Raw genomic sequence first — 25192 nt, forward strand, 5'->3', positions numbered from 1 at the left:
TAGAATGGATGCAAAGCTGCTTATAGAATTTAAAACAATGCTTAACTAAGCACGCTAAATATACAGCATAGCACAACGGTAACAAAAGCACAGCATAACTAGCAAGTTCCATTTTTATTAAGACTATCTTTCCCAGTGTAATTCCACTATGGATTCATGGCCTGTTGCTCTGATAGTTTTACTTACTAGCTTGCGGTGTATATTCGTTGGCTTTTTTTTTGTTTTGACAGTCAAAAGTACCCAAGAAATAAGAGTGGTGATCTTTTTTCCAAATTTGTTATTTATAGTGCGCTTGATAGACCTTGAAATTAAATTAAATCTTCCGCGTTGACAATTCGTCTTAACAGAGCAAAGAAAGTATTTCGAATGTCACGCCAGGTACATTTAACTTCGATTTAAAATAATTAAATCATCACCCTCACATTTTCTTCAAGCCACGATGATTTTCAATGTTGGCGCAAATGCTTTCTATTGTATCTAACGATTGAAGCAATCCCTCTGAATATGATTCATGTTGCAAGGTGCGGTGCTTTTGTCTTACCTTGAAATAGCTGAAGAAGCGAATAAAACACCAACACACTCCACGGTATCATTAATTTAAGTTTCCGAGCTATGTTCATCTCAATGGAGCTCCGCTGTGAACTAGATGAGTTATAAAAAGGTTCGTTCTTACCGAATCGGAATTATAATGTCATTTTAGGCCAAACGGTTCACCAAAATGTTACTTCTTTCCCCCTTGGTCCCAAACAGAAGGCAGGGCGAAAGTATCGATTACAACAAATGATCAGCTCCGTACGGTGAAGGCTTTGGTGCACATAGAGACTCGAGTTCATTAGTAATGTGTCCTGGAATGGAACAGAGTGGGTTTGTTACCGTGACGCGGCGCTAGCAGCATCCCCCCTGCCTGGATACACCCTGTAACTTATCCCCAAAGCTCCTGCTTTCATCAATTACGCAAGCTGCTTTAAAAAAAACTGCTTTGTCACCATAGAGCTAACTGTTGTTCAGAACTCAATGTGCACATGGCCCATTGCAAACTTTTAAGGTCCATGATGGTTAGCATTGGAATCTTTACTCTCACAGGTCAAGGTGGTGCGGTCCAAATTTTTTTTTTCAACAATAAATACAGTCTCATTGCAGTGACTGGGGAAACTAGCGGAGGCTGTACCATCTTTAAGCTGCGTAGGGTTATAGTTTTGACAAAGGGTTATCTGGATTCGAAACGTCAGCTCTTTTCTCTCCTTACTGCCAGACCTGCTGAGATTTTCCAGCATTTTCTCTTTTGGTTAGGGTTATACGACCTTGTCTGAGCAGGGAAGGCTGACCTCCCATCAACAAGACATATGACCATTCCATTGACTTGGTGAAAAGCTGAGTGAAAGACGGTTGGCCAACATATACTCACTCGTGCTTCAATATCACTATTATTCGATGTGTGTGTGTGCCATTTTTTGGGTACAGACAGGTTTCCCATTTTGTGTCCTTGTGGCAATGATATGCGGGATTTTATTTGTACTATCGGGAAGATTTTAACTGTATTTTGCCAGCTATGATTCTCGTTATTCAGCTTATAAAGTGTGAAATAAGTCAGCAAAAAAATGTTCAACATAAAATTCCATGCAGAGTCATGTTATAATGCTACAATCGCGTCGCGTAAACGGTTTGAGGTTTATCTGTCAAACTTCACCGCTTCAAATCTGCGACTTGGATTTAAAAATGTTAGAAAAGGAACCCTATCATTTCTGAGTGGTTCCTCCTGCCCACTATTTGACCTGAATGCCTTACTAGGAACAAGTATATGTAAAGTCGCCACAGTCCCAGATGACCAGAGGCTGTTCTCCTCTTTGAGGGGAAGAGCTGACTGGTGGTGATTTAACCTGAGGATCATCACACCTCGGGTGATAACCTCTAGTGGAACTGAGGAAGGTCTCGCAACCTTAAACACACAATGATTAGGAGAACAATGTGTTATGTAGTATGAGGCTTCTGAACTTAGACATCCAATCACCTGAGATACAAAATCAACCAATGATCTAACACAGAAGGAGACCACCTCAAGGGTGACACATTGGCACAGTGGTTAGCACTGCTGCCTCGCCGCGCCATGGACCAGAGTTCAATTCCCAGCTTGGGTCACTGTCCGTGCAGAGTCTGCACATTCTCCACATGTCTGCATGGGTTTCCTCTGGGTGCTCCAGTTTCCTCTCACAGTTAGGTGCATTGGTCATGCTAAATTTTCCCTCAGTGTACCTGAACAGGTGCCAGAGTGTGGTGACTATGGGAATTTTCACAGCAACTTCATTGCAGTGTTAATGTAAGCCTACTTGTGACACTATTAAAAATAAACTTTGAAAGAACTACCCAATTAGTTGCACTCCACCGCTCTTTCTGGAGAACTATTATTTACAAGTATTTATAAAATTCCCTTTTGAAAGTTATTGAATTTGTTCCACTACTCTCACCAGACAGAAGATTCCAGATTGTAACCACTCACTGTATCAAAATTGTTTTCTTATGTGACATCTAATTCATTTGCCAATCACCTTAAATGTGTGCCCTCTTGTTTCCGACCCTCCTACCACTGGAAACAGCTTCTCCTAATTAATTCTGCCAAAGCCCTTCATAATTTGAATGCCCCTATCAAACTTTCCTTTAGATTTCATTACTCTAAGTAGATCAATCTCAGTTTCTCTAGTTCCCCAAATAACTGTAGTTCCACATCCCTGAACCAATTCTGATAAAACTCTATGCGCTTTGCAAAGATCTTGACATATTCTTCCCAAAGTGTGGTGTCCAGGATTGGTTATAACTCTCAATCTATGGCATAACACATGATTAATGAAGCTTTGACATCATTTCCTTGCTTTTGTATTCTATTGTGGTTGTGTCATATGCCCGTAAAATTTATAATGAAGCTGGAGACTACTTCTTAAAAGGAGAATAAAGCTTTGTTTTACCTGCAAGATTATATTTCTTTATTATAGAGGCTTGACTCAACTACAATTGGAAACACCAGAAACTTGTCATTGCTTGGAAAGCCATTGTGAGGTCATCACCAGATGTCTTAATTTTTCATTGAATCATAGAATCCCTACAGTGCAAAAGAAGGCCATTTGGCCCATCAAGCCTGTACTGACAACAATCCCACCCAGGCCCTATCCCCATAAACCCATGTATTTACCCTGTTAATCTCCCTGACACTAAGGGGCAATTTAGCATGGCCAATCAACCTAACCCACAAGTCTTTGGAATGTGGGAGGATACCGGAGCACCCCGAGGAAGCCCGCGCAGACACAGAGAGATTATGCAAACTCCACACAGACAGTGACACAAGGTCGGAATTGAATCTAGGTCCCTGGCATTGTGAGGTAGCAATGTTAACCACTGTGCCACCATGCTGCCCACTTCCTTCAGTGACTGAAAGAAAATTGTCAGGCCTGCAATGTATTTTATTACCTTCTTGGAAAAATGGAGTATTATTGAATTTTAGGACTTTAAGTAATCTATATACATGTTACATCTTTGGAGATATGTGTCGGTGTATGTGTGTGTGTGGTGTGTGTGTGTACGTGTGTGTGTGCCAGCATCAGTCTACATGAGGGATGGTTATTGTGATTACAGTTTGGTGTTGTGAAAATAACTTTTATTCTTTTAAGAAGGAATAAACATTTATTTCAATTTAAACTTATGAGGAAGTCTGTTTCATATTTTCTTAAAAGTCGCAGCACTCAAAGCGTTAAACCACTCCTCAAAAGTACATCCTTGTTGCGGTCAGTCGAGAGATGGGCAAAAGGGAACTTCTGCGCCTCTATTTATAAAGTCAAGGATCCCACATATCTTTTAACAATCTTCTCACTGTGTCCAGCCACTTCAAAGACTTTTGTATGTATACATATCAATATTACATACTTTTGGATGCATATTAATATTATATTCCTTAGTTTAAGTTAGCTGTTCTCTGCCTTCCTACCAAAATACATCACTTCACATTTTTCTGTATTAAATTTTACCTGCCATTTGACCACTATGACCTACTGATGTCTGTTACCATCCTCCTCACTGTTCATTACATTTCCATGTTTCATGTCAGCTGCAAATTTTGAAATTATGCTATGTATATTCATGTCCCCAAGTCCAGGTAATGAAAATATATGAAAAGGATCACTGTTCTCAACATCAATCCCTGGGGGACATTACAGCACACTTTCATCCTGTGGCGAAACACCTGTTCACCACTGCTCTCTGCTTTCTGTCTTTTATCCAATGTTGCATCCATGCAGATACTATCCCCATACACTGATTGGCTTTGATTTCACCAATGTAGTGCTTCACCCTTTTGAAAGTTCATATGAGCAACAACAGCCACACACCATCAACCCTTTCTTGTTAATTCAGCAAAGAGTCAAGTTAGTCCAGCCATTTTCATTCATTAATTCATATTTTTTCTGAGTGCCAATTAATTTTATTCCTGGATTATTTTTTCCAAACGTTCATCCACCACCAACATTAGACTGAGTAAATCACAGGAGAACTGTTAGGTTTCCTATAGTATTTGAAGTTTGTACCTCCTCAGAAATAAAGTTTATTTGCTAAGTTCACCTCAAATACTAATACATGAACAATATTACACCTTCAGAATATGTAAATCATACATTTCATTACACATTTTGGTGACAATAATACTTTGAACTGAAAGCAAGATTAAATACAATTTATTACTTACTGTGGGATATCTGGGAAACCAAAAATGTAGAATTTCACTGGTGTCTTTTTTATACTTTCTACTTTTCATATTGATCATAAATTTTGTAAGTGACTGTGCTTTTTTTAAATAATCATTTATAAAATTTGTTGAAACAAAGTGACAAGATGATAAGGAACTAATTTGAGCAAAACACTTGGGCCAATTAAACAACTGGACTAAGTAATGTAATGTAGAACAGAAAACATGGGCAAAGGGATGTTCATTAGCAAATGCTGGACAGCAAATTTTATGCTTTGCCATAATTGACTATACCATAATACCCAATCCATCTGACATTTATTTTCACACTGAAACTGGAATGTATCTCCAGACTATTTGACCTTCTGGCAAACAAATTATTTCCTATTCCATTGTTCATTAATGAGAACACATTTGGAATATAGTGTGCAATTTTGAACAGAGAGACTCTGGAGAAGGTCCAGAGAACAGCAAGAAGGAGTTTCACAGAAATTAACTGTTTCTTTTAATCGAAATTTTTACAACTTGTGAGTTTAAAACAGTAAGAGGCTTTGCCCAGGCAAAGGAAAAAAATATATTACATTTCGTCGAGGAGTTTGAGGCTATGTATGAATAGAACATCGGAACATCAAGACAAGACATGAAGTCAGAACTTGCTCCAAGGATTAATGAATATTTCGAATAGACTCTCAGCAAAAACAATGACAATTAACCCCCTTTTAAAAGAGTTGGATCGTGAACGGGATTGAAAGGTTCTTTGGGTAAATAGAGATCGGGAACATAATTTACTGCTCAATAAACGTAATTAATTAAGTGGGAAGAGCTTTGGGGTGTCTCACGTTCCTGCTGGCATCCTACACAAATGCAAGATATCAGAGCAAATTGTACATGTTCATTATAAAAAAGGGGCTCGATTAGCACAATGAATGGTCTTTGCCTGTTCGGGTTCTTTATATTTTAGATGATTGCTGCTGCTTCGGTTAGACAGGTAACGAAAGAAACTAATTCCCAGCTGTTCTTAGTACCCTCACATTCCTTCATTTTGAAAGGGAGACAAAAAAATCTTTCCTGCATATTATCTCCAGATCGATTTCCTGTTTTGAAATAAAGCAATGTTTCAATCCAGTCTTCCGTGGAAGGCGCTTTCTGATCTTGCAGCATAGAAAATACTTCTGAGTCGGGTTTCTTTTCCTTATATTTTAATTCTGTCGTTATTACTAAATCCGGGAACAAAGATTCATTTGTTGTCTGGAAACATCCTCGGGATGAAAGTGACAAACTGGAGTGAAATCAAGAACATGCAAAAATCTTCAACACTAAGACAGCAGCAAATGATTCGCAAAGGGATCTCAGAAAATGGAGCAGATTAACAATCATTGAGTGTACATTCCCATTACAAGGGTTTGAAGTAAAATCTGAAGGATTTATATTTTAATTAGAATTACATTTCTTTTGCGGGTGACCATGCTACGGGAGTAAACATTGTTATGGAGATTGTGTTAAAGATAAACTCATCCCCATTGATATTTGAGAAAATATTATTTAATTAATAAGCTTATACCCCAATAAGTACTATTTAATTGGTAGGCAGTCAAAGTTCTACTTAATTCAATCCAGTTGGAGCTTTTGGGTGCATTATTCATATAATGGTTCACTCTTACAATGAGACTAAGATTGCCTTGGTCTCTATAAACGGCATTTGAAGGCTGCAATACTTGGTTTATGTAGTCACTTATTCTGCCCATGTTAAAATCGAGTTCAACAAAACAAAAATGTCCTTTTCCACCTGGAGAATTATTTTCTGTTGCTTATATTTATATCCATTAATGGGGTTCGGCCATTTTCTGAAAATCCAACTGGTGAATCAGTCTGATTCCATAGGTCATCTTTGCAAGCTGGTATTTTTGTCGATCGCTGATCGTGACATTTAAAGAGGCATTGCAGAACGATTTTCCCAACAATTATAAGAAGGAATGTATAAGTTAACATAGATCCGTTACCACCAGTTACCAGAATACATTCACTGACGTTAGTATAGTGGTTAGCACTGCTGCTTCACAGCGCCAGGGTTCGATTCTCGGCTTGGATCACCGTCTGTGTGGAGTTTGCACGTTCTCCCCATGTCTGTGTGGGTTTCCTCCGGGTGGTCCGGTTTCCTTCTACATTCTGAAAGACGTGCTGGTTAGGTCCATTAACCCGGACTGTGGCGACTAGGGGAATTTCACAGTATCTTCATTGCGGTGTTAATGGAAGCCTTATTTGTGACTAATAAATAAAAATAAACTGAGAAAATAGCAATCCCCTCACTTCAAGTCCATGCACAATGTGGTTTTATGCTGTTACACAATGATTGAAGAATCCTGGCTCAGAATACTGGAAGCATGAAGCTAACAGCAGTGTTTTAGGGCACAGATACGGGGCACACCATTCAGGACTGAGATGAGGTTTTTTTTCACTCAGGGTGGTGAACCTGTGAGATTCTTTACCACAGAAGGCTGTGGAGGTCAAATCACTGGCGGCACAGTGGCACAGGGTTTAGCACTGCTGCCTCACAGTGCCAGGGATCCAGGTTCAACTCCCGGCTTCGGTCACTGTCTGTGCAGAGTTTGCACGTTCTCCCCATGTCTATGTGGGTTTCATCCAGGTGCTCCGGTTTCCTCTCACAGCCCAAAAGAGGTGCTGGTTAGGTACATTGGCAATGCTAAGTTCTCCCTCAGTGTACCTGAACAGGCGCCGGAGTATGGTGCCTAGAGGATTTTCACAGTAACTTCATTGCAGTGTTAATGAAAGCCTACATGTGACACTAATAACTAAACTGCATTCAAGAAAGAGATAGATATGTTTTTAAATTTTAATGGCATCAAGGGGTTTGGGGAGAAAGCAGGAATAAGGCATTGATATAGAGAATCACCCATCATCATACTGAATGGTGGAGCAGGCTCGAAGGGCTGAATGCCCTGTTCCTAGTTCCCATGTTTTCTATGTTTACATCTATACAATTCCTCATAACGGATGATTGTTAGAAAAATCCAAATTGTGTTAGCTGCGCTTCAATTTCTTTAGTGGGAATAAACAGTGGGTTTTTGGGTTTAAATAGTGGGAATAGTTTTTGGAAGAAATCCTTTTGGAAGGAGGTAAATTATTTGTCTTGTGCCATTTACCCCTTTTGGAAGAAAGGCCATATATTTTCATATATAATTTTACTTTAAGACTCTTTCTGCGTCTCAATGCGATTACCTTACACTCCAGAATTGGTACCAGATACCTCCTGCCAGCCAGCCTTTTCTTGTTGGGGGCGGGAGAGGGGGAAGTGGCATCATCCAGACCCGCCATGTTTCACAAAAATCTTCCAGCTGCTCAGCATCTTTGACTCACTAGGAGGATTGGAAATGAAGGAATGGTAATGATTAAATCACTGGATCTCACTTTGGTACCTGCACCCAAAACGTTTATGTAAAAAAACCCACAAACCCTCTATTTCGTCCAAAGTTGTGAAAAGACCTGAGTTTTTTTTCATTTGTGGACATGGGCATTATCGACTGGCCAGCATTTATTGCCCATCCCCAGTTGCTCTTGGAGGGCAGTTAAGAGTCAACCACATTACTGTGGCTCTGGAGTCACATGGAGGTCAGACCAGGTAAAGACAGCAGGTTTCCTTCCCTAAAGGACATTAGTGAACATTTCTGACAAATCGACAATCGTTTCATGGTCATCAGTAGATTCATAATTCCAGATTTTTTTAATTGAATTCAAATTCCACCTTCTGCCATTAGCTGAGTTTCTGGATTAATAGTCTAGTGGGCCATCCCCTCCCCGGCGAGTGGCGTTACCTGCTGCAACTTGCACCCTGTTTCCCAAGAGAACTTTGGAGATAGCCCCCCCTCCCCCCCATCCACGGCTATTTTCTTTAATGTTAACGAAGAGCGGTTGACCACACCTACTTCCTCATAACATTACAAAAAGACTCTAAACTAAATACGGAAAGTTCCTTGGAGGTCCACTTGAACACCTCACATCAGTTTGCAGTGATGAGTGGGTACAAAGGCCAGGCAGTGTGACTTGGCTTCCTACCGCAGGAGCTTGCATCTCTTTACCTTGAATGTTGAAGACCTGACTCTGGGGTTGCACTGCCAACTGAAAACATATCACCAAATTGGAAAATGTTCGTGCAACATGCCGCCTTTTGTGTGTTTCTTTTAATATTGGATTGCCGGATGTGAGCCAGGTCAGTCAGGGGCACACCGAGTGCCATCTGTTGATGGCTTGAGGAAGTGGTGGAGCGCCTTCTTCTCTTGAACCAACGGATTGCTTGTAGCAATTATGCTCTTCAGGTTCATTGCAAGACACTGAGGCCACAATGAAAGTCTGTTATATACCCACATCAGGATGGCGTGAGACGTGGAGGGAACATAGGAGACGGTGCTGTTTGTATGCTTGTCCCTCTGGACAACAAGAGAAGGGCTGGAGGAAGAAAGTAGTCATGTTGAGTTGCACTTGTTTAGTAAATGACTGTGGTTAATTTCAACACCAAAATCGCTCCCACGGCGTGTAATGGTGATCAACAAAAAACTGATCTGTTGGCCTATTTTTCAGTTTGAATCAGGCTGCATTTAATAAAGTTAGGTGGATTGGCCATGCTAAATGTGTCCCAAGATGTGTAGTTTGGGTGGATTAACAATGTTAAATGTGTGGGATTACAAGGATCGAGCGAGGGTGAAGACCTGGGTACGATAGAGATGTGGGTGCAGACTCGATGGGCCGAATGGCCTCTTCTACACTGTAGGGATTCTATGATTCTAATAAGAAGGGTATGAAAACGCTTTTAAAAACAATTCCACAGTAATCGTCACTAGAATTAATGTTTGAAACGCACCTACTCTGCTGACCATGAAATCTTTTTATATACTTGGATGGTTGTATTTGAGGAGGGTGGGGTTTTTTTTGCACAGTCCAGTTTCTAGCTGAAGTCATGGTTTATGGTGTGGGCAATGCCAGTCTGTTCATTGCGGCACTCGCCTATCAGCTTACACTTCAGATGTTCTATTGCAACACAATCATTCTCACACCAGCCAGTCCCTTGTATAAAAATACAAACGCCTATAGCACAAACCCATCCTTATTTTGGAAACAAGCATACACACTTTAACTCGAGACTCACCTTGTGATGCTGTTTGTTTCCCTGTTGTCGATTGAAAGAGAGGTGGAGGTGCAAGCCTTTACACTTAAACCTTTATCTTTTGTTTAATTAAATCAGTACTAAGTGAATGAGATTTACGTCAGGCAGCACACGGAAATTCTGTGATTACTGAGACAATCTGGCCCCAGAGCAACCTTGAATTGCGAAAAGCAAAGCTGCAAATGCTGGAACTCTTGAAATGAAACCAGAAAAATATTGGACAAGCATAGCAGGTCCGTCAATAAATGGAAAGGGAAAAGGTTTCGGCTTCAGACCCTTGGTTTCAGGTAGGTTATAGATTTGGAACGTTTTTTGAAGTTAGAATCTTTCAATAGTCCTGATCTATATGATTTGATGCATTGTAACTCGCCGCCTCTTTTCGATACAAAAACATTTACACAATCATCGAATTATCGCGCAGAACACGGCCATTCGTTTAAACAATTTCTCCTTAACATAATATCTGGTAAGAAGTGAAAGAGTTCTGGAGCAATGAAAAGCAAATGAAAAGAGACATGGTTAGGTTGCTGCTGTAAATTGGTTGGCTAGCTCGCTAGTATCCTCTTGTGGAAATATGTATAAACTACAACCTGTGATTGAAATAGTTTTCTGAAGTACATAGAAACATAGAAACCCTACAGTGCAGAAGGAGGCCATTCGGCCCATCGAGTCTGCACCGACCACAATCCCACCCAGGCCCTACCCCCACATATTTTACCCACTAATCCCTCTAACCTACGCATCCCAGGACTCGAAGGGACAATTTTTAACCTGGCCAATCAACCTAACCCACACATCTTTGGACTGTGGGAGGAAACCGGAGCACCCGGAGGAAACCCACGCAGACACGAGGAGAATGTGCAAACTCCACACAGACAGTGACCCGAGCCGGGAATCGAACCCGGGACCCTGGAGCTGTGAAGCAGCAGTGCTAACCACTGTGCTACCGTACCTTAAGAAGGGACACTCCTCTTATGAAGGATGTACACACAGTATATTCATGAATATATCTATCTCTTGAAGGAATAAGGAATATATGAAGGAATAAGGAAGTTATGGTTGTTCTGATGGTGGTAAATAAAGTCAGTTAGGCTGAACCTCCTATTAAGGATCCTGAGTACGTATTTCTTTAAGACAAATATCCATCAACCAGTTGTTTATTTTGATTGGAAAATTAAAACTACATTGTGTCATGCAGGTTAATATTGAGTCAAAATTCAACATGTTTAACTAGTGCCAAGCTATTCCTGTCTGGTTAGCACTGCTGCCTCACAGTGCCAAGGACCCGGGTCCGATTCCTGGCTTGGGTCACTGTCAGTGTGGAGTCTGCATGTTCTCCCCGGTCTGCGTGGGTTTCCTCAGGGTGCTCTGGTTTCCTCGCACAATCCAAAAGACGTGCTGGTTAGGTGCTAAATTTTCCCTCAGTGTACCCGAACAGGCGCCGGAGTCTGGCGACTAGGGGATTTTCACAGTAACATCATTGCAGTGTTAATGTAAACCTACTTGTGACACTAATAAATAAACTTTAAACTTTAATGTGAAAACATTCTACATTGCATTATATAAGTGAATCATCTTTGTCAAGCATGACCTGTTTTCAGGAGATATATTGGTTCCTCCTAGAAAAGTCCTGTGTTATTTATAATGCTTTATTTCACCAACAACCTGTCCTGGTCTCCCCAACCTGTCCTGGTCTCAGCCAACACTATAGTTAAGAAAGCCCACCAACGCCTCTACTTTCTCAGAAGACTAAGGAAATTTGGCATGTCAGCTACGATTCTCACCAACATTTACAAGTGCACCATAGAAAGCATTCTTTCTGGTTGTATCACAGCTTGATATGGCTCCTGCTCTGTCCAAGACTGCAAGAAACTACAAAAGGTTGTGAATGTAGCCCAATCCATGACGCAAACCAGCCTCCCATCCATTGACTCTGTCTACACTCCCCGCTGCCTTGGCAAAGCAGCAGGCATGATTAAGGACCCCACACACCGTGGACATTCTCTCTTCCACCTTCTTCCATTGGGAAAAAGATACAAAAGTCTGAGGTCATGTACCAACCGACTCAAGAACAGCTTCTTCCCTGCTGCCATCAGACTTTTGAATGGACCTAACCTGCATTAAGTTGATCTTTCTCGACACCCTAGCTATGACTGTAACATTACATTCTGCACTCTCTCATTTCCTTCTCAATGGGCGGTATGCTTTGTCTGTATAGCGCGCAATAAACAATACTTTTCACTATGTTAATACATGTGAAAATAATAAATCAAATCAAATAATAATTTATAGCATCTCTTATATTTCTCCACCAACATAACTTGTCTTTAGCTCCTAGGATTTTACTTGTGAGAAAGGAGAATCAGGAGATAGGGTAGAAAAGGGTTACCTGACATTTCATGCTGTTTAAAGAACAGTAGAAGCAACACCCCAGAGATTTCATTCTCTATAACAAAACATTTTAATGAAAAGGGGAATTTCACCTTGCTTTTATCATTCTGAGCCTTGACGATTAAATGTCATACTTGCCAGAAACCCATTGAGACCTGGCTAAAGTAGTCGAGTGACCTTTCAAGAGATAAAGAACCTATGAAAGAACCTATGAAATTACCAATATCAATTAATAAAAGTATTGTTAAAAAAATCATTCTGCAGATGTAATACTACACATATGAGCAAGATGTGATTGCCAAACATGGACATTTTAATAAAAAACTTGTAGCTCAGACAGGTATAAAACTAATGAGGGTTTGAGGCCAAATGATCAAATGTGGTAGTTAATTCAATATTTATGCATATGCTTACTTACTATTGCATGTATTGGGTACAATTCTTCAAGAACACCTGACGACTAGAGGTCCAGAAAAGGAGGCTGAGAAAGGAATGCCAGCAATCTCAAGTCAGTCGGAGATGAGGCTTGATGATCAGGCCATTGGATATGCAAGGATCCATGATCATTAACACAGAGTTTCTTAAGTGGATAATCATAACTTGCTAGTGAGTGATCATCAAAGAAAATTGCCTGTCTGTATAATAAAACTGAATAATTAACTAAAATGCTTCAAAAAGCACATTGAATTTTGAGTTGATCAATTCCTGGGATGGTTTTTCTTACTCTTGCAACCAATCTTCCCTGCACCTTTGAGGTCAAAACAGTGAAGTACTTGGGCAAACTAAGCCAGATAGCTCATGCTAACCGGACAAATATCTGAGTTTAGTACTATGAACGATGAATGAAGTACATGTTCTGTTTCTGAAGTCAATGGAGCACATGTTAAAAGCTGTTTGTTCCAGCAGTTGTAATGACTTACTGCTTGTAATTTGCAATCTGCTCTCCAGAAAAGTTCTGAACTTATTTGCATCTGAAGCACTGCCCTGTTGTACCAAAAGAATACGCAGATGCTTTTCAAAAGTTAAAGTTTATTTATTAGTCACAAGTAGGCTTCCATTAACACTGCAATGAAATTACTGTGAAATTCCCCTAGTCGCCACACTCCGGCACCTGTTCGGGTCAATGCACATCTTTCAGACTGTGGGAGGAAACCAGAGCACCCGGAGGAAACCCACGCAGACACGGGGAGAATATGCAGGCTCCACACAGTGACCCAAGTCGGGAACTGAACCCGGGTCCCTGGCGCTGTGAGGCAGCAGTGCTAACCACTGTGGCACCGTGCGCCCATTACATGAAATCTAGTTATACAATTAAGAACATTTGCATATCATGTTTATTTTATTTAATATGAAACTTATTGTTGTTGCTGACCATCAATTCAATCAATAAGCGTAAGTACTTAGAGTACTTAGAGGGCATGGAAACAGGCCCTTTGGCCCAACTTGTCCATGCAGCCCAGTTTTTACCATTAAGCTAGTCACATTGCCCCACATTTGGCCCAGCATAAACAGGCCCTTCAGCCCAACTTGTCCATACCACCCTGTTTTTACCATCAAGCTAGTCCCAATTGTCCGCATTTGGCCCATACCCCTCTATACCCATCTTACCCATGTAACTGTCTAAATGCTTTTGAAAGACAAAATTGTACCCGCCACGACAACTACCTCTGGCAGCTTGTTCCAGCCACTCACCACCCTCTGTGTGAAAAAATTGCCCCTCTGGACATTTTTGCATCTCTCCCCTCTCACCTTAAACATATGCACTCTGGTTTTAAGCTCCCCTTCCTTTGAGAAAAGATGTTGACTATCTATCTAATCTATGCTCATTATTTTAGACCTCTATAAGATCATACCCAAGTCTCCTACACTCCAGGGAAAAAAGTCCCAGTCTATCCAGCCTCTCTTTATAACTCAAACCATCAAGTCCCGATAGCATCCTACTAAATTTTTTCTTCATTCTTTCTAGTTTAATAATATCTTTTCTATAATAGGGTGACCAGAACTGTACAGTATTCAAAATGTGGCCTTACCAATGTCTTGTACAACTTCAACATGACGCCCCAACCCCTGTATTCAATATTCTGACCAACATACTTGCACCAAGCATATGCCCATGTCAAACTCATTCATCCTGGCTGTTATGTCTAAATGAATATACTGCTGTCAATATTCATAGACTGGTACCATTGGTTGCTTGTCACATGCGATCAGTAGACTTATCATTGAAGCGGATAATTGTGTTGAAACTGATGTTGATAACTATATCAGCCTTCACTTCTCTTGTCCAATGCTCATTAGCCTAGCAGAACATGCCTGGAGATTTGACACTGCTTGCTTGGCAATGTAGCACAATGGGAGCGAATGGCCATTTCCAATTCTGCATATTTTGCACAGGACTAAAGATTGAAGCGGGTGTTCAATTGGAGTCTCATGACTTACTGGCAAAATGGTGTGCTCTGGGTATTATAATCTTATGGGGTTGGTTTTGCTTGCAGAGGAAGAGTTGCTGACACACACCTTGACATTTTCATATACCTTTCTGGTCAGACACCAAACTGAGAACTGCTGTCGAATGTAACGAAATTAACGATTACCTGATTCTTTTCCCCATCTAAAGCCCAGATCACAAGGTCACATGTGCCATATCTGGCAATTTTAAGTAACATGGGTTTCTGTTCAATTGCCAGGTAATATGAATGTAATAGTATATTTTAGTTCATAGTGAGCAAGTGTGCGTCTACAGGATTGGTCATCAATGAACATGAGAAATATCTGAGCAAAGCTTAAAAACTTGTCCCACTTTTGTTCCCATTGCCTACAGGCCAAAATCCAGCTACAAAATCTCTTGCAGTTCAATGGACTGACTGCGTTCAGTAATAAGGCACAAACACAGCAAATAGAAATTTGGGAAAGGTACCAGAGGAAGGCTTGCAGGAAAAGATCAAAATCTGCAGATAAATTAGTAATAAAATCATAAATGTGAGTGGTTCTTTTGATCAACAGAACAGATAGGTAGCTGGATACAGCTGTAGGAATGACAGCAAGCTAACAGTCCTCATCATTAAAATACAAATTGGACAGCAACTGATTGGGAAAGGAGGCAGTTGCTTGTCCCATTCCCACAAGTCTCTGATCCCTTGTAAAGGGCACTGCACTGTTTTGGCTCTTCCAGCCACATCAAATTCCAGTGCAAAATTCCACAGAAAGACTTTTCAGTGCAAGTGTAATGGCAAGCTCAGGTCTTATACAGTAGAGGAAAATATGGTCCAAGTTGCTTATGATAAACATCAGGACAAAATTGTCTTAATTGGTCAATGAGTCAGTACTTAGACACAATGGCAGGATTTTCCAGCCACGCTCACCCCAAAACCGGAAAATCCCACCCGACGTCAATGGACATTTGCATGGTTCCCCCCACCCCCCCTACGATTCCAGTGGTAGATGGGACAGGAAAATTCCCCCCCTGTAAATTCAAGGTAGCATAAGAAATTAAGAGTTTATTGAAAAAAAATGTTCCAAGGAAAAGGCTTTTAGGATTTGTTATGTCCTATCAGAAATAGCAGCAAAGAAGAATCCATAATATCTTAGTTAAAAAACAAGTGAATAAATAATTGGAAAGAACAGGCACGGGAAAGTGGAGGAATGCCCAGAGTCGAATGGTTTTCATGTGTTGCAAACATCTATAACCAATACAGTGAAATGCATCATTTCCTACTGCAGTTATGAAATACAAAAGAGCCAGGATGTGACAGTCACATATTTATTTGCCACAATCAAATGAAAGAGTTAACGGTAAGATTTCTGGTAACGTGCACGGGCACCAGGTCCACCAAATTTCTTGGCCTCACAACGGCGTGGATCAGCAACCAGCAAGGTCCTGTCATACTGTATGAGGATGTCCTTGATTTCTTTCTTGGAGGCCTCATCTACATCTGAAAAACAACATTTACAATTTTAAATTCAAGAATATCACTCCACCCCCCAAAAAATAAAACAGCAGCAAATGTACTGGAGGAAAAAGCTGACAAGAACTTACATTTCTGGTAGTATGCCACCAATGCTTTAGAAATGGATTGACGGATAGCTGCAAGGGGAAAATTAAACCACATTTGCATCAAAAAGTTACACAAGGACTTAGAATCATCAACTCCTACACACTTCAGTTCAATATATAGTTCGCTTTTTGGGGGGACAGGCCTGATAGTTAGGATCACGTGAAGGAGGGACCTCCAAGTCATTCAACTAACATGCCATTAACCCAAGGTCATAAGTAAACTTCCTCTATTCATTGACATTCCCCCTTCAAGATCTCATAGAAAACACAGAAAATTTACAACACAGGCAGAGATACGATAGTGACTTTTAAGGAGCGTCTTGACGAATACATGAATAGGATGGGAATTGAGGGATATGGTCTCCAGAAGGGTAGGGAGTTTTAGTTCAGTTGGGCAGCATGGTCGGTGCAGGCTTGGAGGGCCGAAGGGCCTGTTTCTGTGCTGTAATTTTCTTTCGAGAATGCAGTTTGGCCCATCATGCCCACACCGGTGAAAAGAAAGCTGTACAGCCTAATCCCACGTTCTAGCTCTCAGTCTGTAAACCTTGTAGGTTATTGCACCTCAAGTACATGTCCAAGTATTTCCATAAACACGAGGAGCATTTCTGCCTTTATCATCCTTTCAAGTAAGTCCCAAAAGGCCACCACCCCATCAGATGAAAAAAATTCTCAAATCCCCTCTAATCCATCTACAAATTTCTTTAAATCTATGCCCCCTGGATTTTGATCTTCCAGAAATGGAAAACTAGATCTTTTCTATCCAATCTACCACATCCCCTCCTCGTAATTTGATACACCTTTAGTAAATCTCCTTACAACCTCCTCGATTTGAAAGATCCCTGGTGTATCCTAACAATTCAAATTTTCCATTCCAAGCAACATTCTCACAAATCTCCTCTGTAGCCCCTCTAATCTGATCACATATTTCCTGTAATGCAGTGACCAGAATGACACTCAATATTTTAGCTTTGACTAAACTTGTGTTCTACACCATGTGATGGCCTAGTGGTATTATCGCTAGACTATTAATCCAGAAACTCAGCAAATGTTATGGGGACTTGGGTTTGAATCCCACCACGGGATGGTGGAATTTGAATTCAATAAAAATATCTGGAATTAAGAATCTATTGACGACCATGAAATCATTGTCGAAAAAACCCATCTAGTTCATTCATATCCTTTAGGAAAGGAAATCTGCCGCCCTTACCTCGTCTGGCCGACATTAGACACCAGAGGCACAGCAATATGGTTGACTCTCAACTACCCTCTGAAATGACCTAGCAAGCCACTCAATTCAAGGGTGACTAGGGATGGGCAATAAATGCTGGCCAGCCAGCAAATCAGAATGTCCCAGGAATGAATTTTTTTTAAAAATCCCAACCTCTATATTTTATTCCTCAGCTAATAAGTACTCAATATATCTATGATAACCTGGCCTATCTACCTTCAGGGATCTGTGGACATGTCCTCCAAGATCCAAGTGGTTAGCACTGCTGTCTCACAGCACCAGGGACCCAGGTTTGATTCCCAGCTTGTCTGTGTGGAGTTTGCACATTCTCCCCGTGTCTGTCTGGGTTCCCTCCAGGTGCTCCCACTGTCCAAAGATGTGCGGGTTAGGTGGATTGGCCGTGCTAAATTATCCCTTAGTGTCAGGGAGACTAGCTAGCATGGGGTTACAGGGATAGGGCCTGAGTGGGATTGTGGTCAGTGCGACTCGACCGGCCTCCTTCTGCACTGTAGGGATTCTTTGGTTCTATCCCCGTTTCTCTGCACTTCTCTGTGTTCTATTAATCCCCTTGCTTTGTTTGCTCTTTTCTACATTGCCTCTCGCTTCTCCAGATTGAATTCTAACGATCACTCTTCTGCCACCTGACCTACAGCAACTTTCTGCCTTACTATCAATTTCATGTTCCTAGCCATGCATAATGATCAGTCAGTAAACAGCAAAACGCCAATTTCCCTCTCTTTGGGAGACAATAATTGAAAGGTGAGAGAAGCAACGGTTTCATGTTTGGGTCATAGATTTTCCAGGCAATTTGGCTGGAAGTCAGGAATAGTCATACAAGGGAATCTCCCTGCAATGGTATACACAACGCCATGTTATTTACCATAGATTTGAGCTACATGACCACCCCCTTTCACACGAACTCGAATATCGACTCCAGCAAATCTCTCCTTGCCCAACAGCAGAACTGGTTCCAACAGCTATGAAAAGGAAGAAAATTATACTTTTAGATCCATTTTGAATTTTTCATTGTCAAACATACCATGAAACACTCCAAAAGTAGGAATAGAACAAGAGATTCTACTGCCCAGAGAGATCACATATAAACATTTGAGCTCCTCCCTAAAATCATCCCCATCCCCTCCATAATTTTCTACCTACATCATCAAGTCTAGTAGATTGGATGCATGTGGAATCGTGGAAAATGAATGGGGAGGTTGTGGGGGTGGAGAAAGCCCTACAAATTACCGATGGAGCTTTGAAATCCTCTCAAGTAATGCTCAAAATATTTTTTTAAATAATATACATGCACCTTATTTCTACTTTAAAAATAATATCAAATCTTCTCTAATTTAGTTTTGAATCTTACCATTCCCTCATTATATTTACAATATAGATCTTTTCTGTCCCAAACCAAACTGACAACACTCCATAACTTTGGTTAATAATCAGGAATCAGTAAAGAACTTGAGTATTGCTGAAAGAGACATGTCGAAGCTTTTTGTCTTACACTCATCAGCACACTTGTCAAGAATACCAATACAAGGGGGGAGTAAAAAACAATTTATACTGTATAAGAGAGCACTGACTGGTTGACAAGTGAACTCTGATCGGTAGAGGTGGTGGCATTGAGAATGCACCAGTTGATGCAGCTAATTGTCAAGCAGCTTATCCCGTATACAGGTATTCTTGCGAAGTGTCCCGTTGGGTGCAAGATGATTATCGAAGCAAGAAGCTTCAACATGTCTCTTTCTTCAGCAATAAACACTAAAGAACTCATTTTGTGTAGCGGCAAGAATGCTGATAATGCCAAGAAACAAAGAATATCACTGAATAGCCTCTTTAGCAGCCCAAGTACTCTCACCAAAGCAATTTCCTGTTTGACTAGAGGACACGAGCGCCATTGGTTAAGGCTCGGCTTCACTGAAATCTACAGCCATTTTGATTCAAAGAAGTGACAGCTACACATGTTAACTGAAGCCAATGAAGAATATATTCAAAAATGAACAAATTCAATTAGTGAGAACACAAAAACATAAAAGGAGAATCCTACACCAATAATCTAATCGACAAGAGAACAAGGCTAGAAAATAAAATTTGGTTCAAGTTCGGTGAAGAGACTCAAATATAAAACTGACATCTTTTTATTGCGACCCCAGGTTATGGATAAGAGGCAAAGTATTACAGAAAAAACTATAGCAAACCTTGTTTTTAAACAAACCTACAACCTGAGGTAGACCAGAGTATTTAGTCATGAACACCCTGTTTTCAAGGTTAAGCATGGTAACAAATGCCTTATAAAATTTAAGTCAAGGTACTCGTGCTCAGTCATCCAGAGGGCCATTAGTTGTCCCAAATATGGATTTAGGAACAGTGTAGCAATATTATTTCCTCAAATGAGGCAAGTAGGTCTTAGAATACATGGGTGTTACAATTTGTGAAACATGTTTGCCAGAACCAAATCGCACAGAAACAAGCAGGATATTTCTGAAATATTGTTTGTGCAAGTCATCATTTCACTCAACCAAGTTGCAGCAGATTGTATGTACAATAAATCACGAGGCAGAAGACAGGTCGGCAGTTTATTAATCTGGGTGCCATAAGTTTCCCCATTCCCACATTCCAAGGCAAGTCACAGATGTTGTAGCGGATTGTTTTTCAGCTCATAGATGTGTGACAAAAATGCAGAATTCACTGGCCAAATTTGTTCAAAGAAAAAATAGAATCTCAGACAAAAATTGAAATGTTCCACCATTGTTGCCTCTGAGCCAGTTTGTGGCAACAAGTTCCACTACAAAACGTGACTATATAATTGAGAATGAGGAAGTATTGCTGGAGAATTTGAAGCATCCAGCAAAAACACAACACAAGACATTCGACTGAAACCTTATCTGCTGCTCTGGGGGACGTAAAGGGACAGATTTGAAGAGAGAGGCCTCTCAGTGTTCACCTGACATTTATCCCAAAACTGACATCATTACCGTTGCGTTTGGGATCTTGCTGTGCACAAATTGACCGCATAAGTGACTGCACTTCAAAATTAATTCTGTAATTGTAATTTCAGATGTGAAAATACATACAAGATCTTCCTTTCAATTACTCCCACTGGGAACAATGCCCTCTACCCTGTTTCAGAACATGCCTTCCAGACAGCCAGAGACAGAAAGGCTGCACATTTTGCAACAAACCTCCATCAGTTTTTGGCTTGAACATGTATTTCTAGAACCCAGGATCTTCCTGATCTGCATGGCTCGTGATCCCACTGGACAAAATGAGTGCCCTAAATCTCAAAACTCCTTCCATTGCACCTAACCAAGAAAAGGCAATGCCTGCATGCTGTTGATACATCACCCCGAAAGATCCAAATACATTCCAATAATCTAACCATAACATGTGCTGCCAAGGTGAAACACAAATCCTGTAAGATAATTGGACATCGACCATTCCATACAAAACTTACTTTGTACTGCAAGGTTCTTGGCTCAATCTGTTCCAGAGGTCTTCCATTTACTTTGATAAGGCCATTTCCTCTTTTACAGTGGGCCACAGCAGTTGCTGTTTTCTGTAAGACAAGTAGAACATTCACAAGTCAGCTTTCGCACAGGATGAAAAGGCAATGTCATGATGGATAAAGAGAAAATCTTTTAAACATGTTACTTAAGCTGCCTTGTAACCTGAAGGAGAAAATTGCTATGTTCTTAGGAATAACAATTTAAAAGATAGGATTTCAGAAAGCACAACAATACCTAATGTAATGTTGTTGACAAGGCTCATGGGATTGGCCTCTTGGAGTATGAGCTCCCTGATTGAGGTAATGTTTGCCTGCCCAATCAGGGAGCCTCACCTGTATGTATATATTGAGGAAGTGTCAGATCAACTGATACTCTGGATTCTGACTTTGTACCTGAAGCAATCTTAGGAGTGGAATTGAGTTTGCAAATAAATGGAACCTGGTGAAGGGACACTGGCCTCTGAGGAGTTCTTTCACTTAACAAATCTCAGATTTATTTCAATGAGAGGAGTGCAGAGCACGCAAATTTCAGGAAAGGCTGGCAATGTATCGCACACATTGTTAGTAAAGATCAAGGGAGTCCAGTAAATGGAATTGAAAAAATAGCGTGTTAGGAATAATGTTTCCAGAGTGACAGGAAGTGGCCAGCGGTGTCCCTCATCACTCAGGTCCGGAGTTCACTTCTGTTCACTGTACATCAATGACTGTAATAAAGGCAAAGTGACACTGGGGGTCAAGGTTTTATTTTGGTTCAGAGAAACTTTTCTTAAGAAATGTGGAGTTGTGGAATTCACTTCCAGGATTAATGGTTGAAGCAAAAACCACAACAATGTTCAAGATTGGACAGCTGGACAAAGGAGAGGGCATTGAAGGGAAATAGGATTCAAACTTCTCTTGCTCACATAGAGGAAAACCACCAGCAAGAACAACTTGATCTTATTGGCCTGTTATCCATGGTGTAATTTCTATGTACAGCAACTCAGAACATAAATAGCAGTAAATCACCATTTCAATGTGCTACAGCGGTTTGAGAAATAGGTTTGGCTTTATCACAACCTTATTTACAAACTTCAATATAATGTTTGTTTCTATGGCTGAAGAAATCCAAGGGATATTTGGCGGGGGGTGGCGATCAGGGTATCGAATTTGATGATCAGCAGTGATCATAATGAATAGCAGAGTAGACTAGAAGGGCCGAATGGCCTACTGCTGCTTCTATTTTCTATGTATAATCCAGTGGATTCATGTCTCAAAGAAAGGTGAATGCAGCCTATTTATATTAATGATCAGTTGATGCAGGATGTTAAGTTTTAATCTGATCACTGAAAAAGTCAGGAATTCTGCAACTTACCCCTCCCTCCGCAAAACTAAGTTGTACAATGTCAATAAAGGCTTACAGTTCTTCCAAACGACAGCCCAACGCCCACAGGAATAAGACAAAGCTAAAAGATTTTGACAAGCCATCTAAAAACAGAGTGATCTGTCAACATTGGCGAGGAGTGCTTAAATACAACCACGTTTTGCAGGCATTGAAGTAAGATTGCCCTAACCAAAGGCGGCCAATTACACAGGAAGTGATTAGAAGGGGAGGACGCTGCCTCCAATGGGCCCTACTCCGATCCACCCTGGATGGGTGCACGCCTCAGATTAATTTAAAAGGTAAAACAACAGTTAGAACAGAGTCCAAGAGCGCTTTAATGATGTTATTAGCACGGAGGCCGGGATGCGATGCCGCGAGCACGCGCAGCCCAGGGGAATGGAACGCGGCGATCCGGGTTCGGATTCGAATTTAGAACCCGAGCCCTGGATTCACGCGGCAGCAGGCAGGCGTTCCGGAACCTCCCGGGCAGGGTTCCACCGAGCCACTTCGGAACACACGAGGCCTCGGGGCGCGAGAGGAGCCGCGGCCACCGCGCTGGGCCCACGCGGCCAGAGTGCATCGCGCGCGCGCGCCTCACCTTCCGCCCAAAAACCTGGACCGACTGCAAAGGACCTTTTGCAGGCATCTTCCTGGAAAGAGAGAGACAGACAAAACAGCGGGTTAACAGCGGAACTTTTATACAAATCTCAACCGATTCCTTCCCCTCCCTCCCCCCCCCCGATTTCACCCCGCCAGCTCACCCGTTACTCCCAAGCGACGCCGTGGTGAAAAGAGAGAACGGGGTTTCCGACCCAGCAACTCAAGAGCTGTTGTGCGACGTATGCGCTTTACGAAGCCCGTTTTGCGACAGTGGGAGGGATGTTGACGGTAGGATGGCTGTGAGGAAGGCTTGGCCAATAAGAAACACACCTCCCTGGGCTTGATCTAATAGTTCAGGTTTAAAGTTTGTACCCCCTTTAAAAAAAGTGGGTGTTTTTTGTTCATTTGATTGCAGACTAATGATAAATTATTTATTGTAGTTAGAGCTTTAAAAAGGACTAAGTAGATAAGCTGATAACACTTTGAGAAAGTTTATTAGACTAATACCAGGAATGGATGGGTTGTCTTATGAGGAAAGGTTGGAGATATTAGGTTTGAGTCCACTGGAGTTTAGAAGAGAAAGAAATGACTTGATCGAAACCTTTAGGATTTTGAGGGGTATTGACAGGGAGGATGTTCCTTGTTTGAGAATCCAGAACTAGGGGTTACTGTTCAAAGATAAGGGCAGTAAGAAGTCTCACAACACCAGGTTAAAGTCCAACAGGTTTATTTGGTAGCAAATACCATAAGCTTTCGGAGCACAGCTCCTTCGTCAGATGGAGTGGATATCTGTTCTCAAACAGTGCACAGACACAGAAATCAAGTTACAGAATACTGATTAGAATGCAAATCTCTACAGCCAGCCAGGTCTTAAATGTACAGACAATGTGGGTGGAGGGAGCATTCAACACAGGTTAAAGAGAAGTGTATTGTCTCCAGACAGAACAGCTAGTGAAATTCTGCAAGTCATGAGGCAAGCTGTGGGGGTTACTGATAATGTGACATAAATCCAACATCCCGGTTTAGGCCGTCCTCATGTGTGCGGAACTTGGCTATCAGTTTCTGCTCAGTGACTCGCTGATAGCCAAGTTCCGCACACATGAGGACGGCCTAAACCGGGATGTTGGATTTATGTCACATTATCAGTAACCCCCACAGCTTGCCTCCTGGGCTTGTAGAATCTCACTAGCTGTTCTGTCTGGAGACAATATACATCTCTTTAACCTGTGTTGAATGCTCCCTCCACCCACATTATCTGTACCTTTAAGACCTGGCTGGCTGTAGAGATTTGCATTCTAATTAGTATTCTGTAACTTGATTTCTGTGTCTGTGCACCTTTGGAGAACAAATATCCACTCCATCTGACGAAGGAGCTGTGCTCCGAAAGCTTATGGTATGTGCGACCAAATAAACCTGTTGGACTTTAACCTGGTGTTGTGAGACTTCTTACTATGCTTACCCCAGTCCAACGCCGGCATCTCCACATCATATCAGTTTCTGCTCAGCGACTCTGCGCTGTTGTGTGTCGTGAAGGCCGCCTTGGAGAACGCTTACCTGAAGATCCAGGCAAGACTGTTCTCTTCCCGTGGGGGAGCACTTCAGCAGTCACGGGCATTCAGCCTTGGATCTTCAGGTAAGCGTTCTCCAAGGCGGCCTTCACGACACACGACAGCGCAGAGTCGCTGAGCAGAAACTGATAGCCAAGTTCCGCACACATGAGGACGGCCTAAACCGGGATGTTGGATTTATGTCACATTATCAGTAACCCCCACAGCTTGCCTCATGACTTGCAGAATTTCACTAGCTGTTCTGTCTGGAGACAATACACTTCTCTTTAACCTGTGTTGAATGCTCCCTCCACCCACATTGTCTGTACATTTAAGACCTGGCTGGCTGTAGAGATTTGCATTCTAATCAGTATTCTGTAACTTGATTTCTGTGTCTGTGCACTGTTTGAGAACAGATATCCACTCCATCTGACGAAGGAGCTGTGCTCCGAAAGCTTATGGTATTTGCTACCAAATAAACCTGTTGGACTTTAACCTGGTGTTGTGAGACTTCTTACTGTGCTTACCCCAGTCCAACACCGGCATCTCCACATCAAAGATAAGGGGACATTCATTTAAAATAATTACTTTGATTGGATGTAATG

The 25192-nt window shown here is 41.4% G+C and overlaps 2 protein-coding genes across 2 annotated transcripts in view; both read right to left on the minus strand.

The window, feature by feature from the left end:
* The window catches only part of otogl (otogelin-like), a 186608-nt gene extending 178552 nt beyond the window's left edge, over positions 1-8056 (minus strand). The window contains exon 1 of the mRNA XM_078221105.1: positions 7961-8056. Coding sequence (XP_078077231.1) covers positions 7961-8056 — 96 coding nt within the window. The remainder of the gene's footprint in view (positions 1-7960) is intronic.
* A 7978-nt stretch (positions 8057-16034) lies between these two features.
* rps16 (ribosomal protein S16) lies at positions 16035-23304 on the minus strand. Its single transcript, XM_078219797.1, has 6 exons — positions 23202-23304; positions 23039-23090; positions 21030-21131; positions 18453-18549; positions 16327-16374; positions 16035-16222 (listed from the first exon to the last, which is right to left on the minus strand). The coding sequence occupies exons 2-6, from the start codon at positions 23084-23086 to the stop codon at positions 16077-16079; spliced, it is 441 nt and encodes a 146-aa protein (XP_078075923.1). The 5' UTR covers positions 23087-23090; positions 23202-23304; the 3' UTR covers positions 16035-16076.
* Positions 23305-25192: the final 1888 nt, after the last annotated feature.

This window comes from Mustelus asterias, chromosome 9 (assembly GCF_964213995.1).
Source record: "Mustelus asterias chromosome 9, sMusAst1.hap1.1, whole genome shotgun sequence".
Classification (NCBI taxonomy): Eukaryota; Metazoa; Chordata; class Chondrichthyes; order Carcharhiniformes; family Triakidae; genus Mustelus; species Mustelus asterias.